The sequence below is a fragment of the Macrotis lagotis genome, chromosome 2 (genome assembly GCF_037893015.1).
Source record: "Macrotis lagotis isolate mMagLag1 chromosome 2, bilby.v1.9.chrom.fasta, whole genome shotgun sequence".
Classification (NCBI taxonomy): Eukaryota; Metazoa; Chordata; class Mammalia; order Peramelemorphia; family Peramelidae; genus Macrotis; species Macrotis lagotis.
Window position 1 is genome coordinate 245894920 of NC_133659.1, and position 24775 is coordinate 245919694.

Genomic DNA, 24775 nt, shown 5'->3' on the forward strand with positions numbered 1-24775 from the left:
TTATCTTATTTTTTTAGAGGGCACCAGTAGCACTTACAATAGTGCCTATCTTCTCTCCGCCAATGTGGCTGGAAGTCTCCACTGGTTTTTTAAAAGATATTTTTATTACATTTTCCCAAACTATTTTCCTCCCTCCCTCCCACCGAACCCAGAAATAGAGAAGGCCAACAAAATATATATGTGTGAACTATACAGTACATAGTTACATATATCATTTCTTTCTTTGAAGGTAGATAGCATTTTCCTTCATAGGTCCTTTGTAATTGATTTGAATATTAATATAATTCAGAATAACTTAGCTGTTCACATTTACTTTTGAAAAAGTTATTTACTTTATTTTCAATTTATGAAATAAAACAAGCATAGTAGAGTAAGATGATTTGTACATGAAATTGCAGATCTGTGATATATAACTTGCTATTCATTTTACATATATAATAAATTTATCTTGTGAATTTCTTTTCCTTTCTTTTCAAACCCCCTACCAACCTAGAGATAGCTACATTAGAAACAAATATCTGCGTATGAATATAAAAACAGAGAGAGAGAAAATATCTGAGGTCACATTTTAACTCCCTTTGAACATTTGTCACTTTCTCCTTCAATCATTTTAACCAATCTGATAGGTGTGAGATAATTATCTCAAAATTGTTTTAATTTGTGTATTTCTAATCAATAGTAATTTAGAGCATTTTTATATGCCTATATATATCGCTTTGCTTTCTTCATCAGAAAACTGCCTGTTCAAATCTTTTGACCATTTATCAATTGGGAAATGACTTATATTCTTACAAATTTGACATAATTCTCTATTTAAGATAGGAAATCTTTATTTCATTAAAAAAACCCAAACATTTTAATTTAATAAAATTGTGTATGAAACTTCAAATCTACTATGCACAACTTTCTATTCCTTTATACAACAAAAGTATGCTGTAAAGTTTTTTCTTCCTTTCCCTTATCCCTGCTCTACAAATAGTTATTAGAAACAAATACATATGAATATATGTAAAATTATTTTATACATATTTCTATTTATCAATTCTTTCTCTGGATATAGTATCTTTCTTATCCCTCTGTCTTTCAATATAGGCCTTATTTACTCCTATCATTGTGAGAAAGATATACATAGTTTAATATCAGCATAATATCAAATTATTTTCCAGAAGGTTGGATGAATTTTTAGTTTCATCAATAGTCTTGTACTTGTTTTTCTATAACTCTTCCGATATTAACCATTTTTATTTTTTGTCCTTCCCATTCCCCTTAATACAATGGACATGAGACAAAATCTTAGTGTCATTTTACTTTGTATTTATTTTATTAGTGATTTGGAACATTCTTTGATATAGTTGTTGAGTTTTTTATCTGTAGGCATCACTCTAAACTATAATCACAAACAGCAGAATATTGACCTAGGAACTAGAGAGTGTTATTGTTTCCTGTCACAGCAACAGATAAACAAGAAATGGTCTCATTTCTTCTTCTTCTCTCTCTTTACCTCTGTTGGACAGACGAGTCTTTTCCCTTTGTGAGATTCCTATCTTCCTTTAAAACTGAACATGCTAGAATTTCATACAGGCTTCTGGAGGATATAGTTCCCAAGAAAACATGGAGGGGGAAAATAAATCCCTTTCCAACCTTTAACATTTTTAAATAGAAAATCATTATATATTTTGTTTTTATACCTCAAAAATTAATATGCCATGATATTTTTGTGAACAAAATTTTTTTGTTTGCAATTTTTTTTGCTTGTCATCTCTATCCCCTGTACAGTGGGATGGCACAAAATGCCTGACACATCATACTAAATAAGTGCTTGTTGCTCGTCTGACTACCAGCCTGCCTGACTTAAAGAGCATATGTTGCAAAGGGTAAGTCAAGTCCTGATTGCAGGGAGTCTTTTTTTCTTTTCACAGAGTTCTCCATATATTGTTTATTCTAGTCAAATTGTCCTTCTCTCTCTCCCTCACATATATCACTCCATCTTCCATTTCAATGCTCATCTATCCTCTATGACAGGAAAATGCTGCTTCCTCAGATATGCCTCTAATAATTCTCCTCTTCCATCAAGAAAAAAACAAACAAAACAATCTTTATCTACAGGAAGCTTTTCTTAATATTTCCAATTACTAGTGCCTTCTACAATTATCTTTTATTTCACTATTTTGTTATTCTTAATGTATTTATGTGTGTATATGATGCTTCCAGATCCTTATTAGATCTTTGAGCATAGGGATAGTTTTCATTTTTTGTCTGTTTTCCCAACAACTAGCATAGTATCATATACATAGCAGATGTTTAATAAATGTTTAGTGATTGATTTCTAGGAAAGTCATTTCATTTCTCTGAGCTTTCATTTTCTCATATGGAAAGCTTTAATTTTCTCATATGAAAAATTAGATTCTTTCGTAAGACCCATTGAAACTCTTAAAATTTTTTATGACTCACTGACCCTTTCCCTATAAAGTACCATTCATACAATACTCTGTGTCCTACCATTGGATTGCTAAGGCTGTATGACACAATCCCTATCCTAGAGAAGGAGCTCAAACAAACAAGCCTTTGAGAGAAATAGAGGCCATTCTATTCTCAGAACCTAAGGACTGAACAAACTGTTAAGCAACATCCTGGAGAGTCAGTCACATTCATTTTCATTTCCTAGTTCAAAGAAATTCTATGGATTCTAAGTAATAAGAGTAGCTTCCTCCTTTTCTTCTGGTGTGTATATGCCAGAAAATACCCATGCCAGTGCTCTCGTGTATGCTCAAATATTGGGGATGGGAAAACTGGAAAGAGGAAATTACTGTATATTTTCCATTTTTTGTAGGGTTACAACTTAGGGTCTGAAGCCTGTAGGAGCTACTATTTTTTTTTTTATTTTTTATTTTTAGGATTTTGCAAGGCAAATGGGGTTAAGTGGTTTGCCCAAGGCCACACAGCTAGGTAATTATTAAGTGTCTGAGGCTGGATTTGAACTCAGGTACTCTTGACTCCAGGGCTGGTGCTCTATTCACTGTGCCACCTAGCCTCCCCAGGAACTACTATTTCTACAAGAACAATTTCAGGTCTCCCTTAACTAAAAATTAAGAAGTTGAGTTAAATTCTGAAGTCCCTTCTCTATCTAACAATCTACAATTCTTTGGTTCCATTTCATCAGAGTCCTGTATGATCTGACTCAGGGTCAAAAATTTATCCTTCCTAAACTTCCACTATCCCCTCAAAAATTGTTCTACTTTGGGTCAGCTAGGTGGTGCAGTAGATAGAGTACTAGCCCTGGAGTCAGGAGAACCTGAGTTCAAATCCAGCCTCTGACACTTAATTGTCTAGCTGTGTGACCTTGAGTAAATCACTTAGCCCCAAGGCCTTAAATAAATAAAATTAAAAAAAAAACCTGTGCCATTATATTAATATATATATATGTGTGTGTGTGTGTGTGTGTGTGTGTGTAGATATATATAGATAGATAGATATATTATTCAGATCAATAAACACCAAATAAAATAGACATTTCCATATACTAAGCAGAATATCAAAAAATCAGCAAAATTGATTTAGTGCTCACTGTGTGCAAGACACTAGGCTAAGTGTCAGGAATATAAATACAAACAGAAAGACAGTACCTGCCTATAAGGTATCCAATGAGGGAACATTGTTGAGAAAATCTGGGAAGAGTAGTGCCTGAAAATGCGGATCTGCAATTCAACCTGCAGCTTTCAAGTCTGACTTTGTCTATACTTCTACATGAACTTCTTTCTATTCTGTTCTTTGAATTAAAAAAAAAAATTCTTTAATGACATTGTAATCTGTCTTTTCTCTTGTTAATTGTTAAGTGTCTGAGACTGGTTGAACCCAGGTACTCCTGACTCCAGGGCTGGTGCTTTATCCACTGCACCACCTAGCCACTCTGGTTCCTCAGGTTATTGATGCCACCTTAGCTCTAGATCTCCTCTTCTGGAGCACCAAAGTACTGGCACACTTTTAAAGCTCATTCATTAAAGCTTTCACCTAGAAGAACTGCAGAGACCAACAACTGAATGAGGTCCACTTCTCAGGGACTTTGTGCTCAGAGTGGAGAAGATTTTACTTCTTATAACATGATCTCTCTCCAGATGTGGGAAAAGTCACCAAAATTCCCCATCTGAGACTGCATGGTTAACTAACCAGGACCTATTTACAGAATATTTACACTTACTTACTCCATAGATTTTTCCAAAATTCTCTCCATTAACATCATCAATTTTCTTAAACCAAAGATTATGACATGTTTATTTTTGTTCTTTATCTAATGGTTTTCCTGTATGGTCTCCAAAATCAAAAAACATTTCTATGATTATCATACACATATCACCCTAGAGTCTGAGAAAGAGACAGAACCACAGAAAAGGAGACAGAAAGAGAAGGAAAAAAAAGATAAAAATAAGGAAAAGAAAGAGGTGGATAAAGGTCTTGGCAACCTCCTGGTCCTTAATCCAGAAATTTTCCTTTCAAATATTTCAAATCATAATAGCTCTGGCTGAAATTTATCATATCTTTCATATCTATTCCATAAACATTTCCCTAAGTTTCTGGGGAAAGATGGGATTCCTTCACTATAGCGCTCCAAGCACATTGGAGATGTGAAATGCACAAGTAACTATAATATGAAATAATTCATGAAGAATACCATAGAATGATTCAAGAAAAATGTTATTTGATGCTTGGTGGGATGTGGGGGGAGAGTTGAGTGACTGGGGAAAAGATGGAGATGACATCTGAATTGGGTTTTAATGGAAATTCAACAGATTTTCTACTTTCTAATTTCTATAGGAATTCTATTTTCCAGATTTGTCCTTTCACGCCCTTCAATCAATTTAACAAATAAGTGTCTACTCTGTGCAGAACACTAAATCAGGTCTTAAGGAAGATGCAAAAATTAAGGCTCTCTCCCTGCCCTCCAGTAGGGGAAGTGCTTCCACGCAGGAATTCCTTTGCAATGTTTTTTTTTTTAGGTTTTTACAAGGCAAATGGAGCTAAGTGGCTTGCCCAAGGCCACAGGGCTAGGTAATTATTAAGTGTCTCAGGTATTGCTGACTCCAGGGATGATGCTCTTTCCACTGCATGACCTAGCGGCCCCATTTCCAATGTTTCTTAAGAAATTGATATATTTTTTCTGAAACCTGAATCCCAAGAAGAATCAGTTGAGAAATTGGGAAGTATTATAATTCTCCTGAAAGAATAAAAAATTAAGGGGGTGCAGTGGATGGAGCACTAATCCTGGAGTCAGGAAGATCTGAGTTGAAATGTGACCTCAGACATTTAATAATTACCTAGCTGGGTGAGCTTGGGGGAGTCACTTAACCCCACTGCCTTGCAAAAAAAAATCAAGGGTTGATAATTATCATAGACATAGCTTTGAAGGAATTAACTGATATCAAGAAAGCAAGAGCAGGAAATGTTGACATGCAGAGTGAAAGATTGTAGTTGACATTCCTGGGAAGTAGGAAGGAACTGGAGAGAAGAAAAGAAGGGAGGAGTCATGATCTAATCAATCTGTCAGAAGTATATATTTATGACCTTGTCTTTATCAAGAAATGAGTCAACCTTACAAATAAGATGAATATTAATACATTTATATGCATAGTATACTTTACATATTGCTACCATATATAAACTACACTGTAGTATATACTTTGTGATTTATACTCTTCTCTGGAGCCCCAAGGGAGTGACATAGCAGCTCTGGCTTTTGGAGGGAGAACTGCACAAGTAACTCTTGCACAAAACTTCTGGGCTCCAAATCAGATTAAACTGTAATTGGGAAATGTTTAGCAAAGTAAAAAAAAGTACAACAAAGATGTCAATTTGATTTTCTAAGTCAATGTGATTCTGATTGAATTTGATCCCACTGTAAAAAAGTCATTATAAAGGGTATTCTAAGACATTGCAAGTTTTGGGAAAAAAAATAAATCATTAAATTGTCAGGTTTTGACTGGTGCTGTAGTAATCACCTTTCTTGGAAATCTGAATTTTGTCTGAATGTTATTCCAAGGGAAGTTAGATGGCGCAGTGGAGAAATCACTGGCTTTGAAGTCAGGAGGATATGATTTCAAATCCAGCCTCAGACACTTGACACTTTCTAGCTGTGTGACCTTGGGCAAATCACTTAATCCTGACTGCTTCATATTCAGGGTCATCTCCAGTAGTCCTGATGCATTTCTAGCCTCTGGACCCAGATGGCTCTGGAGGAGAAAGTGAGGTTGGTGACTTAATACAGCACACCCTCACTCAAATCTAATTCATATGCTTGTCGTGGCATAACCTCCCTGATGTCATGATCTTCTTCGAGAATGAAGGACAAAAATAATGTTCACTGATCATTTTCTAGTGTTTGAATATTTGCTGTAGGTTATGGCTCTTTGTAAAGACTACTGAACTTAATATTTTTAATTTACCAAAAAGTTTTTTAGATACCTGTAAATGAGTATAACAAGAGTTGAAGATGTGTTTTAAGAAAAAAAAAAGATAAAGGAAATCAGTTAACTCATTGCCAGATTTTTTAAAATAACTAACATATATAAAAGTAATGTTTATGATTATTATTTTAATAGAAAGTCACTGAAGTCTTTAGTATATACCTATCGCAGAAAAAAGATTCAGTGTTTTTTATTATGGTATTATTATTATTTTTATTATTTAAAAACATAAAATATTATGAAAAATATATAAAAACTGATGATTATGGGAATTCCTAGGAATCCTGATTTCTCATTCCCAAGTCCAAAAAATTAGTCAGAAATGTAGAAACACTAGGGAGGGGGGATGAATCATACACATACAAAAGCATATACAAATAGTTATAATCAAAAATGATACAAGATAAGTCCATATGAAAGGTTTACATAAAGCAAGAGCCATAAGATACCGGAGCTCTTTTCTCATTATTTTCTACTATCAGCCAGCTCTCCAAGAAGTAGAGGCTGATCTTTCTTCCTCTCAGGGATAAGATCTGGGGTTTTTATGAATGTGTGGCTAAGAAATCCTGGAGGATGAAAATAATAATCACTGACATTCATCTAGTGCCTAGGAGTTTATAATTTACCCACTTTCTTTCTTATTCCATACAAAGAGAAATGTTTCTCAGTTGTCATTCCCAAGTGTCAGTCTATCTTTCCCCTAACATTCCTACTTAGCTCTTCTAACATTGCCTGCTCTCTAATCTGAACACATTGGACAAAAATTTTTTTTAAATCCAAAGAAGGGGCAGTTAGGTTGCACAGTAGTTAGAGCACTGGTCCTGTCAGGAGGACCTGAGTTCAAATCCAGTCTCAGACACTTAATACCTTCTTAGCTGAATGATCTTGGGCAAGTCACTTAACCCCACTGACCTGCAAAAATAAAAAAAAGTACATAAAAAAGTTATGAAGTAAACAATAATGGTAGAGATAGAGTTTTAATAGAATGATGATTCTATTAAATCAGATTACAAAGGGTAGAGGAATGGTATATGAGGAAGCTAACAAATGTATATGAATTTTTCTAGGAGTTTAGATGTAAAAGTGAGAAGAGATATTGGATTAATAGTTTTAGAGTAATGATTCTTAAACTTCATTCCCCCCCCCCAGCAGTCTGGTGAAGCCTATGAACCCATTCTCAGGATAATATTTTTAAATACATAAAACAAATACATAATATTGCAAAGGAAATAAATTATATTGAAACAAGGATGTATTTTTTTCCATTCAAGTATGTGAATTGCCTAGAATCTGAACATGGATCTCTTGGAGCAGTATTAAAGGCCCCTATTTAATGGGGGGGTTCAAGATCAAATTAAGTGTTTTTTTAGATGATAGTTCCAGAGAATAATTCTCCTTTTCCTGAATCATGTTAATGTTGATTTTACAACTTTTCTAGCTTCTTTGCCCTTTCCAAAATCCCTGTTCCTAGACCCAACATATCTGACCTAAAACTGTAATCTTTCCCCTTTTCTTATCCCCAAGAGGCATCTTGGTTTCACAGTCAATCACTATTGTTTCATCCAGAGCCCAAGCTCTTTTTCCATTGTCCTTTTTTCAGATTTTTCAATCTTCACCCTAGTACAGCAAATTTGTCTCCTCTTCCCTTTACCATTCCTCTCCCTAACATTTCTCCCTGCTCATCTAGGAAACCTCTTGTATTCACTGGACCAAAGTATTCCCAAGCCTATTTGCCCTATGAGGAAAAGGAAAGGAATAGCTTATGCAGACAGTTATAGCCTGGGGAGGAGACAGAGTGGGGAGGAGGAAGATCAAAAAAGAAAGAAAAGAGAATCTTTCTTAAAAGAACTAATCAAATTTAAAAGCTATGTGAATAAAGTAATTTCTATCTACATTAGGCAACTGGAGGCTAGAGGATCAATGTGGTCCCTCAACCCCTCATCAAGGGGTCAATGGGGTCTCCTATAAAGGATTAGGCCATTCTCTGGGACGGTGACTCCCTCAGCTCCAGTGAATGCTGGGCAGATTACCAAAGGGTTGTCATCAGACCCAAGTCTGAAGAATGGTCTGAGGGGTCCAGAGAATGTAGTGTGGGGACAAGTATAGATGTGAGACCTGTCAATCATATTGTAGAAAGAGACATCTCCAGCTTCATAGTCCAAGAAAATTCCCACCCGGTGGAGATGCTTAGGCAAAGGGAGGAGAATATCAGGGGAGGTAAGGGCTTGGTATCTATTTCCAAACAACTCAATACCCCAGAATCCATTTTGTGGTATCAGTAGGGCCTCCCCCTTTCGCTCAGAATTTTCTCTGCAGATTCCAAGGGCCCACACCATGACATCTGCTACCTCCACTTCCCAGTAATGTCTCCCTGAGGTGAAGCTCTCACAGCCAAGAACACAGGGCCTACAGTCAAATCTCTCAGGGTTGTCAGGTAGATCTTGGCGTGTGTTCCCTCGCATCACACTTCTCAGATCCCAAGAGAGGTAGAGCTCAGGATGAGCTGTGTTTCGATCCAGAGTCACATCAGCTAAAGAGAGAATTCCAGATTCAGCTTTGGGCTCCTAGAACACTGATTGTAGACTTTTCAAGGCCTATTTAGTATCTTAGGGACACTAAGGCACATGAGGAGAATAGCAGAGGATACCTTTCTTGATGTTCCGTAGCATACCAATCACAACGTCCTCCCTTCCACCACTAAAATAGGAGGAACTGGGCAGAAGGGGCTTAAACACTAAGGTTGCCAGAAAAATTCATTAGCATATTTACTCCTTTTCTACTCTTATTTTTACTCTCCATTTTCACAGTCCACATATCAAATCCTAAATCTAGTGACATTGCTCTTAAGCTAGTTCTGAATTAGAGGAATTGGAACTCTTCTGTCACACAACAGAGAAGAGCCAAATGTTGCCACTAGAAATGATCATTCCTTGTAGTACACACCATTTGATCCTATGAGCAGGGCCAAACCTTTGCATTTTATAGAAAATACCTTAGAGATCGTATAAGTTCAAACTTTCATTTTATACATGAGGAACTGGGTTCATATTTAATTTAATTTAGGGAAGGACACAGTTGGCAGGTAAACAATTTAAGGTTCCTTAGTTGTTATTAAATCTATAAGCATTTTCTTTTGTATAAGCTATCAGAACCACTTCTTTATCTTGCCTCCCTGAGTCACTTCAGTCATCTAGTCATATTAGCTTTATTATTTAAAATGATTCAGATTTGACCCTAAATTCCCTCATTCTTTAATTAAAGTGTTTACATGTTAAGCGTAAATTTTTCTTTAACATCAAAAAAGAAAGTGGGGTAGCTAAGTGATACTGTGGATAGAGCACCAACCCTGGGGTCAGAAGGACCTGAATTCAAATTCAGCCTCAGACACTTGATAAATACCTAGCTGTGGGACCTTGGGCAAATCACTTAACCCCAATACTTTGCAAAAACAAAAATTAAAAAGAAAATGAAGGGATTTGAGAAAGTCCTCTGCACACACAAGATTAACAGACATCTTAAACTTTTTTTGTTTTTGTTTTTAAGTGGAAGCAGTCCTTGTATGTGATATAAGGGAAAGACAAACCATAGCTGGTGACTGTTATTGTAAAAAAAACACCAGAAGGGGGTGCTTGAGTTGAAAGTCTGAGAAAGATATTCCAAATCCTTAGAACCCTGAAGAGGAATGTGCAACAATGATCTGAGATATCTGATTCATCAGTATGAATGTGAGTTGGGATAATGATCCCTTAGAGCTTACATCAGCTCCACTTATCTACATGTATGTGGATGTATTTCTTACCTAATGGAATGTAAACTCTTTAAGGGCAGAGTTGAATTTTGTTTTTAGTTTTCATGGCACATAATTTTTTAAAAAATTTATCCTGGCACATAAGTGGTGTTTAATAAACTTTTGGGGGGGGACAAAAGAAAAGAAAACCCAGAAATCAGATCAAGAAAACATGGTGGGATTTGGTTGAAGATCAAAAGAGGAGGAACAAGTGATTTTGTCATTAGAAACAAGATTATAAGCTCCTTGAATGGAAAAAGGAAATCAATGAAGAATTGGGAAATAGATCACAAATCTGGTCCAGAGGCCTGATATAGCAGTGATAGAAGACATTAATTATCTAGAAATCTAATGAAGTTTCTCTCTATCATTAATCTTTTAAAATGTGTAGGAACTAACATGGGAAATTCTATTCTAGATATGATTCTCATGAATAGGGAGGAACTTGTTACTGAAAGGGAAACTTGTGGGTTAAGGGTAGTAACTTCTCCCTCCCAGAGTTTTTCATAGAGAAGAGGAAATCTGGCTATAGTCTGAATGCTCTTGACCTTTTGAGATAGCAAATTTCAAAGGCTAAGTCAGCCCAGGATAGGTAGGAAACTGTTACCACTATTGAAATTCTGAAGGCACAAGGAGAAACAGTCCCTGTGAGAAAAAAAAAATGAGACTGGTTTGAAAGACTGCCAAGGGAAAGCAATTTTTTTATCCAATTTTATTTTCAAAAGTTATTTTCAAAAGATGAGAAGCAATAGCAGAAATATAAGAAGTGGCATGATCCTGTTAACAAACATAAGGAGCTGGTAAAGAATAAGGACATTAAGAAATTTTTTTTATTTAAAAATTTTTTCCCCACTATCTTAGGGTAAAGAATAAGCTCAAACCTTTGCTCATTCCATCAGTGCAACAACCAGGGACAATTTGGGGTGTCTGCAATGGAGAATACCATCTGTATCCTGAGAAAGAACTGTGGAATTTGAACAAAGACCCAGGACCATTACCTTTAATTTAGGGAAAAAAACTGATATTGTTTGATCTTGCTATGTCTTATACTTTATGTTTCTTCCTTAAGGATATGATTTCTCTCTCATCATATTCAATTTGGATCAATGTATATCACAGAAACAATGTAAAGAATGGCAAATTGTCTTCTGTGAGGAGTAGGGGGAGGGAAGTAAGATTAGGGGAAAAATTGTAAAACTCAAAATAACTAAAATTTAAAAAAAAATAAGTTCCAACAAGGGATAGGTCTGTTACTTGGGGCAAATGGGATTATGACTATTAACAAAAGAGGCAGAGTGGTATATTATTATTTTGTCTCAGTTTTCTCTATAAAGACAAATGACCTTTGAATGGGAAAGAATGGAACAAGAAAAGGCTAAGAGGGAGCTGATACCTTCCATAAATAAGTTAGAAGATAGTAAAAGAACACCTAGTTTCCCTTGATGATTCAAGTTACCTGACCAAGAGGAGCTATTTCCTTAAGAACGGTAAGAACAAGAGATCCATTTGTGAAGTCATTGTCAGTGATGTTTGAAAGTTTATAGAGAATGAATGAGATCACAGAACTGAAGAAAGGCAAATATAATGATTTTCAAAAATGGGAAGAGAATAGTCTGAAAACTATAGACCAAAGTAATTTGATTTTAATTTCTGAAAAATTTCTGTAATCAATCAATAAAGAAATGATTGGCGAGCCTTGAGAAAAGGAAAGTAGTAATTACAGAGTTGAGATCATGTCAGGCTAACTTTAATTTCCTTTGCTTTTTTTTTTTTTGTATTTTGGACAGTGTTATTAAGTTTTTTATTAGTGTTGTAGTGATAGTTTACCTGTTTTTAGTGTAACAATTAAAAAAAGGGCTCATTATTTCTTTTCCTAAGGAAAAGATGGAGAGATCCATCCACATATAGAGACAATATTATAAATAGATACATTCTTAACTGGCTGAATGTTAACTCAATATTTTTAGCAATTTGACAGGAAGTCTACAAAAGAATACCTCAGGAATCTATACTTATCCTTGTGCTTTTTGATATTTTTATATTTGTATAAAATTATCACAAATATAGATGAAATGGATGAGAGTCAGGATCCAAAAAGATCTAGACAGGTTAGATCATTAAGTGGCATGTGATGAAATGAAATCCAAGAGAGATAAATGTAAAATCTTATTCTTGGTTAAAAAATACCATTATTAGTCCTTAGATGACATAGTTGGCAGTTTATCTAAAAATGATCTGAGAATTTTAGTGGACTGTGATCTCAATACAAATCAGCAGCACTGATGCAAGGAAATGATATAGAGAATTGTGAATTAGCAGAAACAACATTTTTCAAATGTGTGGAGGTCCCTACTCTTGAGATTCTGAGATTCTCCCTTGGACAGTGTTGATTGATACGTATCCTGTTTCCCCTAGACCCTGTTGTATCTTATCCTCCATTTCCACCTTGACTTAACTTTGGCTTGGACACTGGCAGGCAGGAAACGACGTGTTAAAATTGGACATCAAGTACCTTCAGACAGGAAGGAGTGGCACATAGAGGGTACCTTGCTCCAAGATGAAAGACCACAGCCCAAGTACCACCCTCTGTCTAGCCTACAATGGAGGGTTACTTAACAGTAAAAGCTGCCCCTTCAAGGTCTCTTGCTTCTTCTACCTTCCCATCCAGCAGGATGGGCTGCCTTCTGGCTCTACATTAAACCACATGGAGCTCCAAGGGCTTCACCATGTGGCCTGGTTAACCCAAGCTTTATGGCTGCCTGCCCTTTTCACTTTCTTTCTTTGTCTCTCTCTTCCTTTCCAAACTTCAGCTGAGCCTGCCAGCTGACCTGCCAAATCTATGTGGCATTTCCTTAAAACACTCTTCTTAACTTTCCTAACATTTTCTTGTGTGTTGTAACTTCTTTTGATAAATTTTTGTTTTATTTCTACTCTTGCTTTCCCAGGTCTGAATAATGATTCCTCATAGGCAGAACCAAACTCAAGTAGCCAGTGACTACAGTGTGATGTGACAGCTAAAACAGTTAATGCAATCTTAGGAGAAGTTGAACTAGGAATAATGGGTGGATATCATGAGGAGGCAAATTTAGGCTTGATGTCAGGAAAACTTATTAATAATATGTGCCTTCCAAATGTAGGATATTGCCTTGGGAGGAATTAGAATCCCTCTTATTGGAGGTGGTCAAGTAGAATATGGATGATCATTATTTAGTTGTGTCATAGAGTGGATTCCTTCTGTTATAAATTGGACTAGATGGTCATCGGGGTAGAGGATAGCATCATTGTAGGGTATTACTTTGAGGCTTTATTAATCAAAATATAACTGGGTTCAGTGGTTTGAAATACTTTCCCCACCTCCAATCAGCCTACTTTAGCCATTGCATTTTAAAATAACGAGAAGTCAGTAAAATTACTGGAAAATTGTCTGATGAAATGCATTGATTCCTCTACATCATTCTGTGGTCTTTTCAAGTATTGCTTAATTATATAGAGAAAGACTTTCATTACTTTTTAGGCATAGTATTGTGAGGTAAAAGTATCATAAGGATTGGGAAAGGAAAGGTCTTAGACTAATAAAGAATATAAGCTTCACTCACCAGCATGTAACTGGGTCCTTCTCCATCCTGCAAAGGACAAACAGAAAGTTGAAAATTCTTTATATAATTACTATAAAAGAAGCATAATACATATATCTATATCTATATATAATTTATTTATTGTGTGTATTTGTGTATGTGTAAAATGAGATAATGAGGAGAATGCTGAACTTAATGAAGATCCTCCTTAAGTTTCTCTGAAAAAAAAAAGCAGAAATAAACCAATGATGTTCTAGAGTGAAAGATCTGTTAACGGAGATAACATAGAGAATAATCTTTTTATGAAAACCTTCTGATGGCCTAGGCCTGCCAAGGAACCAAGAAAAATGAAGCATCAACTAAATCTGTATTAGTCTCTTAAATTACTCAGATATTTAGATTCTAAATGACAATATTTTTGCATTTGGTCAACCAAAAGTTTAGAAGTTATAAAGGGAATAGAGCTCTGGGAGATTTTATGATATAGGGTTTTGACCCTTTCTGTTTTCAGTTTTCTCCTCTTCAGCACCTCATAGCAAAACTTGAGATTCTTTTTGTTCCCAAAGTGCAATCTTTGCTTTTTTATTTTTTTACCTTTCATGCTGAATTCTCCCTCTTTTCCGTTTTGCCCCTTTTCATCATGTTCTCTCTCTTTTTCTTCACATTCAAATTCTTTTTCTATAAAAAGTATCTTTTTCTTTCTGAGTTGTTTGCATAAGAAATAAATACTACAAACAATAAAAAATCCTAGAGTAGGCAAAGCCACAGAGAGAATCACCATCCAGGTGGAGACCTTTTCAGGTCCAGGAGTTGTCAGGTCTGGGAATTCGGAAGGGCTCTCAGAGGGCAAGGAAGTGGAGATCCAAATGGTTTCTGTGGCAAAAAAAAAACATAAAAAAGAAAGTTAAACCAGCCCAACACATGCCAGAATGTCTTTCCTAAATGTGAAAAGAGAGGAAATTCTTTTATACTGTGATCCCTCTCAAAGTAGGAAAAGGAGGGGCGGCTAGGTGGCGCAGTGGATAAAGCACTGGCCCTGGAATCAGGAGTACCTGGGTTCAAATCAGATCTCAGACACTTAATAATTACCTAGCTGTGTGGCCTTGGGCAAGCCACTTAACCCCATTGCCTAGCAAAAAACTAAAAATAAAAAAGAAGGAAAAGGAAAGATTATTTCTGTGGTTGAATTTTTCCTTTATACCTTTCTTTCCCTATTTCCAAATCTAATTCTGCTTTTAGCAAAAATTGCATTAATTCAGCTCAATGAAAAACTTCCAGTCTTAAGTGAGTCACCCTGAAAATGTCACTAATACACTTCAGGGTACTGATCATAAATGCACTGATAAATTATCTTCCAAGAGCACTTGCTACTCAAATTGACTGCGCTTCCCATTTTTTCAAAGAATTGGTCACAGAAGAATTGTTGCTCAGAAGAAACATTTATCAGTAAGTGTCGCTGTGAAAGCTCCTATTTGGGGGAAGGGATGGGGTGAGGGTGGGAAAGAGAATAATTTTTCTTCTCTTCTGGAAGTTATTAGGCATCAGACAGTAGATAAAGAAGAAAGTCATTAAATCCCTTATCTCATTTAGGGGTTGTGCTATAACCACAAGGAAAGTGTGGCCAGTTGAGATATAAAAAAGAGAGTAGGAAAATGGCTCTACATAACAGTGATAGTCCACAGTGGGGCTTCCCTTCAAGCATAACTGCACTTGCCTTTCCCCTACTATAGCCTAATACATCTTCACTTTATCTCTTTCTGTAAAACTTTCCAACTTTTCCCTCCTGTGGACTCTTAGGAAAATTATGACCTAATAACTGCCACCTAGGCATCAAAAACAGTACCTGGGAACTTCTTTGCCTCCTATTATCTCCCCTTCTCCTCCTCCCCAACTTCTTCATAATCAGGTATATGAGCTCAAAACACTTTTACTGATCAAAAAATTTTAGAGATAACTAGTCTAGCTTACAGAGCCTAAAGGTACTAGGACTTTTCCTTTAGATACTTCCTTCTTTGTTTTCCTATGACTACAATGACCATGAGTCAGTAAGGAGAATTTAAAGCTGAGGACTGACCTGGTATGGACATCATTGTCAATAACTCCTGGCTGAGAAGGGGGTTTCGAATGGAACAGAACACACTAACCACTGTGTGATCTGTGATAATCACAGACAATGTTGCAACAAACAGCCCATCTTCACTGGGAACCAGATTCTCCTCCAGAGATGGGATTGTTTCTTTCACAAGATTTCTCCATTCTACCCAAGGCTGTGGATACCATCCAGCTGACGTGCATTCTAGTTGTATCCATCCATATTCATAACCTATAATTTTAATGAAGGGATCTGCACCCATACCTGAGGAAGAAAAAAAATTGACTTGAATAGGGTTATCCTTGAATAAGAATATATAAGATCATTTACTCTACCTAGCAGAGCTTATCAAAGGAAATAGTGCCCTTGAAGTTTAGATTGCAGTGTCTTGCCAAGGACAAGTATCATATCTTGCACTTTTATATTTTCAGGATCTAGAAGTGCTTATAAAAATAATTCATTGATTTATTTTTATTGCTATTTTGGTCATTTTTCATGTTACATTCTAATTTTTGAACCATTCAAAATTGCAGCAAACAGTTTTGGGGATTAAATAATATGCAAGAAACAGAGAAATCAACAAATAATTTTAATTTATACAGCAACTTCACCCACCTTATCTTTTCACATCCTTTTAATAGTTTTGTGATGTAAGCACAAAGATATTATTATTGTTAATAATAATGATGCCATTTAACAGATGAAAAAACTGAAGGATTTTCAAAGGCATGGATAGTAGAAGTGACCAGGAGGGTCTGTATCCTTAATAATTCAAAATCAGAAGAGGAGGAGGAGAATTAGCATTATTGTCAGAAGCCTTAAAACAAATAAAATTTAATTTTTAGAAAAGGAACAATTAAATAAATGAAAAAATAAAAAAAAATTTCATTATCTAGTTGCCCTAATTTCACTATAATTCACCATAAAGTTTAGGGTAGTATAAATATATGAATTTCTTTTGTAGAAGTGAGGTCATAAAAATTTTTTTTAAAAAAGTGAGGTCATATGATAGACCAAATTATTATTATTATTAGTAGTAGTAGTGTTACCATAATTATTATTAATGGTATTACTACTATTAAATGAATGCTTAAAACTATATGTATATCCCCTCTAAGGATATTCAATTCCTAAGCAGAAAAAATTTTTGCATTAACTATGGTTTATTGTAATGCTATTTTGCTTGTATGTCAAGAATTGTTTTCTGGGAAGCACAGCTACTAGTAGCTTCATAAATATGCATGTTAAAAGCTTAACAGACTTCCCCCTCCTTATAATTACTGTAAAAGGCTTTGATCCCTCTCCCTTCACTCTGTTCTCCAAATCCCAAAGATAACAGTAGGGTATATCATTTGCAATTCTTACTATAGTATTTAACTAAACTCAGTATGTTGCCTTTCCTGAGATAATCATCACCTCCTTAATTTCATTGACTTTATATAATTTTTGGTTTAATTGTGAGCATCAGCCCACTAGAAGTTTTCTCCCTCCTTCCCTACCCTGGACAACAGGGAGGTAGCTATCTTATGTCCAAGGCCACTGAGAATCTTGAACATGTGCCAAGGCCAAGTTATCTCAAAGATCAATTCTGAGTTTGAAAAAGGCTATCCATGAATTAGTAAGGGTGTTTTGTTACTTGGCACAATGAAGACTGTCCTTGAGCTTACTACTCTCAAATATTGAATCTAAAATCTGAAGATTTGAAAGCACTAAGATTGTGTTAGAAGTGGAGCTTTTTATCTATGAAAACAAAAACAACCCAGCTTTAAATGCATTACTGATAATGACTCATTCTTGGATCCTCACAAAAATATTGATATTTGTAGTGTTATGAAGAAAGCATATGAAGTAACAGAGGCTCTTGAGTTTTGGGAAGCACATATAATATATTGGCAACTTTTATGCTTCATGCATTCTCTTCTCATCAGAGATTCATCTCGCTGTAATTCAAATCCTTCAGAGGTAGCTTTCGATATGCAATTATTTTGATTTTACAATTTTTGAATTTTGATGATGATAAGCCTGGAGATACAACCCAATTGGCATCTTTGTGAGAATCAACAAATTAAATTTGTGAAATTAAATAAAAACAACTTAACCTTCCTTTTTAGTTTTTCTGTGAATAGTAAGGAATACTATTAGCTAGGCTAAAACTCTTTCCAAATTTTTCCTTTTAAGAAATATGAAGGTTAGGTAGAGAAAAGATAATAAATAAACGTAACTGATTGCTTACCTAACCCTGGAGTAATAGGTTATAGCAAGAAATTTTAGGGGTATATAGTCCAGGAAGGAATTGAATGGTGATTATTCTGAAATGTTAATCCCAAAATGCATTTAAAGGTATCATAATCTTTTCCTTATTCAAGATTCCTATATATGGTATCTGAAAGAGTCATATTGGAAGGCCAGTTTGAAAATCTCTTTCCTAGAGAGCTAGAAATGGATTGAATAGATATTTAATAAAGTTGTTTCTTGAGTCTAAATCATAAGAGTACTTTATTAAAATGTATATTTTTTCTGATACCGTGAATAATTTGATATATAATCTTTCCCTTATTATATTGCTAGAGATTTTTTGTATGATTTTCTGAAATACTATATTAAGATCATAATTTAGAACTTTAGTACACCCTATGGCACTTGATGACTAACCTTGCAAAATTAGATGAAATAATCTCATTATTAGGTTTGCTGTAGAGTAAAATTTTCAGCTAGAGTAGACTAAGGCATATAGAGGATGTACTTTATGTTAGTAGACAAATCACCTACAAAGGTAAAAGAACTGAAATTTAAAGTAGTAGGAAAGCTATAATAGAACAGAAGTGTCTATGTGCCTCTAGATAGAGCTATTTGCTCTAGAATAAAGTATATTGGTGTAAAGGAAAGGGAAACATCACAAAAGTGCAAAACCTGAAGCTGAATGAAAAAAAAGGAATGAAAAGTAGAAATTGACCCTTATCACTAGAGATGTGGCTGCACAAAGAACAAGAGAAAAATGTGGAATCTAGAAATGAAAGGTAATGGATAAAAGATAAACAAACAACCAAACTCGGGTGCTTAATATTTACATTTTCTAGGCAAAGAGGTTTAGAGAAAATTTCACACTCACTTGTATTTCCTAAATTGTCAGGAAAAAAATAACATATGAGGGCAATGAAAATGCAGAAACTCCATTGAGGACAGGAATTTCTGAGGATCGGAAAAGGGCAAATGTGTCATTGTGAATCAAAGAAGGAAAGGGGCTAATTTTAAAAATTTCACACTCCCAATTCTAGATTTCTACTCTATTTCAAACTGGGAACATACTTGAATGTGTTTCAGAACAACCAGTTTCCAATTACCTGAAAAGGTGATTTTGACAGACTAATTTTATATTCTTTTGTAATAAACAGGTCACATAGATAAGGATAAGTAATTGAAGTAATTTATCTATAAAGTATGGCCTAGAACCCTCAGGTTTGAATTCACATGGTTAGGGGCTTCTCATAAATCCCTCTTTGGTTTGTATGATGTTTTCCCACCCCAACCCCCAACAAAGTTTCTTTTTGGAGAGTTAGAATAGGACCTAATTTGTCCTTAGCCAGGATCTTTCTAAGGATAATATAGCTTATATGTAGGTTTCCATAGAGAAAAGAGATCTTGGCTCCCATGAAAGAGTTCAAATTATCAAGATATTAGTTAATAGGAATATCTTTATTCCATCTCATGAAAAAGAATTTAGAATTATGAAGGATTCATAGGAGTATATAAACTTCAAGGATAATGCTCCTTTATTCTGTCATTTGAACCAAGTCAATCTGATTTGATTTCTGAGTCTGAGTCACAGTGAAGAAAGGTCAGAGAACAAAACCAAGTAACTCACTTGCCACTTTCAAGTCTATAAAGGCCACTTCATACGATCTGCTTTCTTGGAAATAGCAGTGATATCTTCCATTTTCAAAAGCTGTGATATTGTGTATTTTCAAAGCAACATTTCCATCTTTGATATTATCTCTTACAAATGTAGTTCTGCCTCGATATTCTTCCATCTGTTCTTCATCTCTTTCTTTCCCATCTTTATACACATAAACAGCTGGAGAGAACTGAGAACGGAACCACCTCACTTCCATTTTCTCAGCACTTTTCTTAGGGAGGAGGTGGCAATATAGCATGGCATCTTTCCCTATCATGGCCAGGAGAGGGTCAGCATGGGCAACCACAGTAAAATGAGCTGTTCAACAAAGGGAGACAGTTATAAAGAAGCTGGTGAAGGAAAATTGGTGTTAAATGTGGGTAGGGGTTGGAGATTGATATTTCAAAGGAAGTACAAATTCATTCCCATACTATTCTTCCACCTTTTAGGGGCTTCCTGAAATGAGGGTAGCAATTACCTTAAGAGTTTTCTCTCTGGTGGAGAAAAGTATAGATGGAAAATTATTTTTTCATCCTGAGAAGTATCCATATTGGAAAAAAGGAACACCTACCTGAGATCATCTTGAGCAGCTGAGGGAAGAGGACAGCTACAAGACCACTCAGTCCAGAATAGTGTGGGAATTTGGCCATATTCATAATTTCTAGAGAAGACAATAACAATAACACTATTAATAACTATCTAATAGGGGATGAAATATCAATACACTGTAGCATCACATTAAGTGCTTCAGAGAAATATAAAATAAAGTATAATATTAGGTCTTTAAGGGAAGATCATTATTAACTTCAGAATCAGGAAAGGTCAGGACTTCTCTACCTTGGCCCAGAATCCTCTTCAACACTCACACCAGCCCATAATTCACATCATGGAAGCACTCTGTCTCTGTGACCTGTTCTGCAGATTGGATGATTGATGACCTCCCAGGACTTCTATTTAAAGAGGGTACACAAATCAGCTGTGTCTCCATTTCTTAAGGTTATAACTATATTCTCAACCTCCTTTCAAACTTCCTTTTATGAGCTGTTAGATCACAAGTCCTTTCAGAGCTCAGATGGTTTCCTTTTGTTTGAATTTTCATTCCCAGAGTTTAACATAGTGCCAGGCATAATCCTATTTGCTTCACATATGATTGTTGACTGACTGACATTTGAGTTGTTTTGAAAGGATCCAGGCAGAAGAAATAGCATGAATCAAATGACTGCCACCAATTCTACCACATAGGCCCAGATAAAGAAAGTCCAGGACATTAAAGATGTATGACCACTGAACCTAAAGACGAAGGGTCATTTCCATTTGACTTGAAGTTGAAATCTTCTGTAAAGACTCTCCCACTAGAGATATAGTTTTAACATTCCTGTGCCATCATCAATGTAGGTATTTTCAATTGAGAAACTTCTTGCATCTGTACAGTTTGTTTTTAGGCTCTTAAGAGCAAGAATTAGTTTTCTTTTTTATATGTATCCCTATAGTAAATACTCAGCAAATAAATTAATAAATATTTATTAGTGAATATTTGAATTTTCATTAATCCATAAGCAAAGGCTTATGGGTAGAAAAGTACTAGAAATATTTGAAGTGGGGGCAGCTTAGTTGGCCCAGTGAATAGAGCACAGCCCTGGAGTCAGGAAAACATGACTTCAAATTTGACCTAGGACACTTACCTAACTGTATGATCTTGGGCAAGTCACAACCCCATTGCCTTGCCAAAAAAAAAAGAAATATTTCCTTTTTCCTTCTATGAAAGAGAGCAGTATAAATAAACAAGAAGCCAGAAGATTGAAGATATTATGAATGAGATGAAAGGAAGAAAAAAAGATGGGAAGACCTTAAGACGGCTATTATAATAGTTCAGGCAGATGGCAATAATAGGTTGGTGGAATTAAAGAGGAGGGAACAAATCTGAGATCTTTTAGAGACGAAATTTATGGGGTTTATAACTGGTTGAATAAGAAAAGGAAAGATTTAAAGATAACCTAAAGTTAAAAATAGAAGTCTGAGATAAAGGTGGTGTATTAAGAGAGGAACAGTGAAAAAAAGGATCAGATTTGAAACAAGAGGATAAAAATGTCAGAGGAATATCAAAACAGAACTATCAAATATGCTCTTGGAGATATTGACTTGGAGTTCAAAAGAAACTTGAGGAAGGAGCTAGGTGGCAGCTAAGTCAAGAGAACTTAAATTCAAATCTGGTCTCTGACACTAGCTGAGTGACTGTGAGCAAAGTCACTTTCCTCATTGCCGAGAGAGAGAGAGAGAGAGAGAGAGAGAGAGAGAGAGAGAGAGAGAGAGAGAGAGACTTGAGAGTCATTTGTATAGAAGTAATTGAAACCCTATGAATGAGTTCTATTAGTCTCAAGCTTCACTACAGAAGTTTGCAATTTGCACTCATCTTATGAAAACCACACCACCTTCGTTGAGATGGAAATGATAAACTACTTCAGTACCTTTGCCAAGAAAACCCAAATGGGTTCACAAAGAATCGGAATACGATTTAAACGATTGAAACGGGTGAACAACAACAAAACCTTCTTGCTCACTTTTCCTCATCTTCGGTTTCCTACTTTCTTCTTTATCTGCTCAACAGAGTAGATAAAGGTTGGGTAAAATAGTACTACCCTTTAGAAAACGAAGTTCACTTTCCCTTTTGACCCACCCTCTTCTGTTACACAGAAATTTCTTCCTCCTCTCCTTTTCTTCTAGAATCATGTTCTGCTCTTGAGTCTCCGCTGTACACTCTTTCCCCTCTCACTCACCTGCTTCAGTACCCCATGGGACAAACAAAGCCAAAACTCAGTTTCAGAAAGAGGAAGAAAGAATTGCCTCAGCCTTTCTCCACTAGAACAGTCTCTGGTCAGTTCAGGATGCGTCAGTCATCATTGGACCAAGCACCGCTAAAGAGTGCTTTACAGGATCTATCCTGGGATTGGTAGATTTTAGCCCTTTATCCAATAGAGTCCCAGAATCCAAAAACTTCATTAGTAACTAGGCAGAAAACTCACCAGGAAAGTTTAAGAAGCAGTGTATGATATAACAATGCTATAGTGTAATTAAGAATGAAAGCTATCAAAGATATACACAAAAATGTTTAAATATGGACTTTTTTTCCTTTTACTAGTCTTGTGGTATCTTTAATGTAGATAGCTTCAGGTGAGAAACTTCAGCCAATGTTGATCTGCATTTAAATATTAAGGAGTTGCTAGAGGAACTGAGAAATTAAAATGACTTGTCCAGGGTCATTCTGATGCAAAGAAACCTGGGCCTGGGAGTGAGAGACCAGTTGGACATAAATTTTACAAATCTTTTGTTTGCATTGTAAGGGAATCTTCCTTCTTCCTTTATCCTCTAATTTAGGCTACACCTGAGGGCCTGACCTTCAGACTAATTTGTATTGCTTTGTCTTCTGGTGGGGCAGCCAGGGAGCACAGGCCCTGGAAACCCAAGACTACCACTCCTCCCAAGGCCTCTGAGGGAGAATTTAAGGAGATTCCAGGAAGGAATTTCTCTTTTACCTTCCAGCCTCCTGCTGAACTCTGGTCAGCTGGCCTGGCTCATTCAATCAGCAATCCACTTAGTCTTCTCTTTAAATGCTTTTTAACTTTTCTATTACTTTCTTAATATGTTGTAACTTTCTTTAATAAATCTCCATTTTCTTTCCCAAACCTGCATTCTCAATTCTGAATTACGATTCATCGTGGGACAGAATCAAACCCAAGAAACAAATCAGTGGCAACAATACTACAGATATTTGTCACTCCTAGGAAAACTACATATCCAATTATCTATTATCCTGACTACCTGTTTGCATCTGCAACTACATATTGGATATCTCAAACTGGCTGTCCTATGCACTTCTGACATTATCTCTCCATCCTGTGTCCTCCCAACACCACCTCTCTTCATTTCTGTCCAATAATATCCTCTCAGATACCTATGTGTATCATGCCAACGTATCCTTGGTAACATTTCTTGTATACACTCCCTTCTTTCCTCAGACATTGACACTACTCTGGTCCGGGTCCTATCATTCATATCTGGATTTTTGCAATACCATACTATATGACTCTCTTCATTCCAATTCATTCTGCTGATGCAGGGAAATGATATAGAGAATTATAAATATAGCAGAAACAAAATCTTGTAATCTTTTAATGTTGTTAAAATCTGGGAATCTTGATAAGGGTGTGGAAAGATCTTTGCTCTTGAGATGTAAATTGGCTCCCATTTTTTCATGTAAAATTTGAATCCTGATCCCCGATTTTAGAAATCCCATTCTTCAACCTTCTACCTGAATCCAGTCACAGAGGAAAGGGAGTTCTCCTTTTGCCCTCAGTGACCATTTAAGGGGCAAGGTTCTAAAACCTGAGTTAGACCCCTCTCTCTTTGGCCCAGGCAACTCTGCTTGACTGTTCTTTATCTCTATCTCTCTTTACCTCTCTCCCTCTCTCCTATCCTCTTTATATCCAGTTTGTACATAGTTCTTTACTTGTTATTTTCCCATTAGACTGAGCTCCTTCAGAGCAAGGATCATTTTTTTTAACCTTTCTTTGTATTCTCCCATGCTTAGCATAGAATGGAACATATTGAGCATTTAATAAATGCTTGTTGACTTGCTGATATGACTTGACTACTTCAATCCATCAGTCCAAAATATTTACTATAAAATAATCTGAATTGAAAAAGCCTAATCATAATAAGTGGGATAAGTGTCACTTAAAATAAATTTCAGGGATCTCTCAAGGTATGAAGAGAAAGTTTTATTTGTTTCTCCAGGAACAGGCCCCAATCAAATGTAGAGAGACTGAAGCAAAAGCAAAAGACCCAAGAATCACATTTATCCTAATGCAATCCCCCCCCCCCATTCCTCATTAATGAGGAATGTGGTCTTCACAATCTAGATGCCTAAATTAATCTAAGGAAAAGAGCATATAATTCAAACCAAAACCAGAATATCCT

General features: G+C 35.7%; 1 protein-coding gene across 3 annotated transcripts; it reads right to left on the minus strand.

Annotated features, from left to right (window-relative positions):
* Positions 1-406: 406 nt before the first annotated feature.
* LOC141514644 (butyrophilin subfamily 2 member A2-like) lies at positions 407-22698 on the minus strand. 3 transcript variants are annotated; one of them, XM_074225621.1, is made up of 8 exons: positions 22576-22698; positions 20639-20748; positions 20373-20462; positions 19772-20119; positions 15892-16173; positions 14412-14690; positions 13839-13865; positions 407-8985 (listed from the first exon to the last, which is right to left on the minus strand). In XM_074225621.1, exons 3-8 carry the CDS (start codon positions 20455-20457, stop codon positions 8405-8407), a joined length of 1602 nt encoding a protein of 533 aa, XP_074081722.1. In that variant the 5' UTR covers positions 20458-20462; positions 20639-20748; positions 22576-22698; the 3' UTR covers positions 407-8404. The 3 variants fall into 3 exon arrangements, with proteins under 3 accessions (XP_074081722.1, XP_074081721.1, XP_074081723.1); XM_074225620.1 differs by having other exon boundaries at positions 20639-20751; XM_074225622.1 differs by lacking the exon at positions 20639-20748.
* Positions 22699-24775: the final 2077 nt, after the last annotated feature.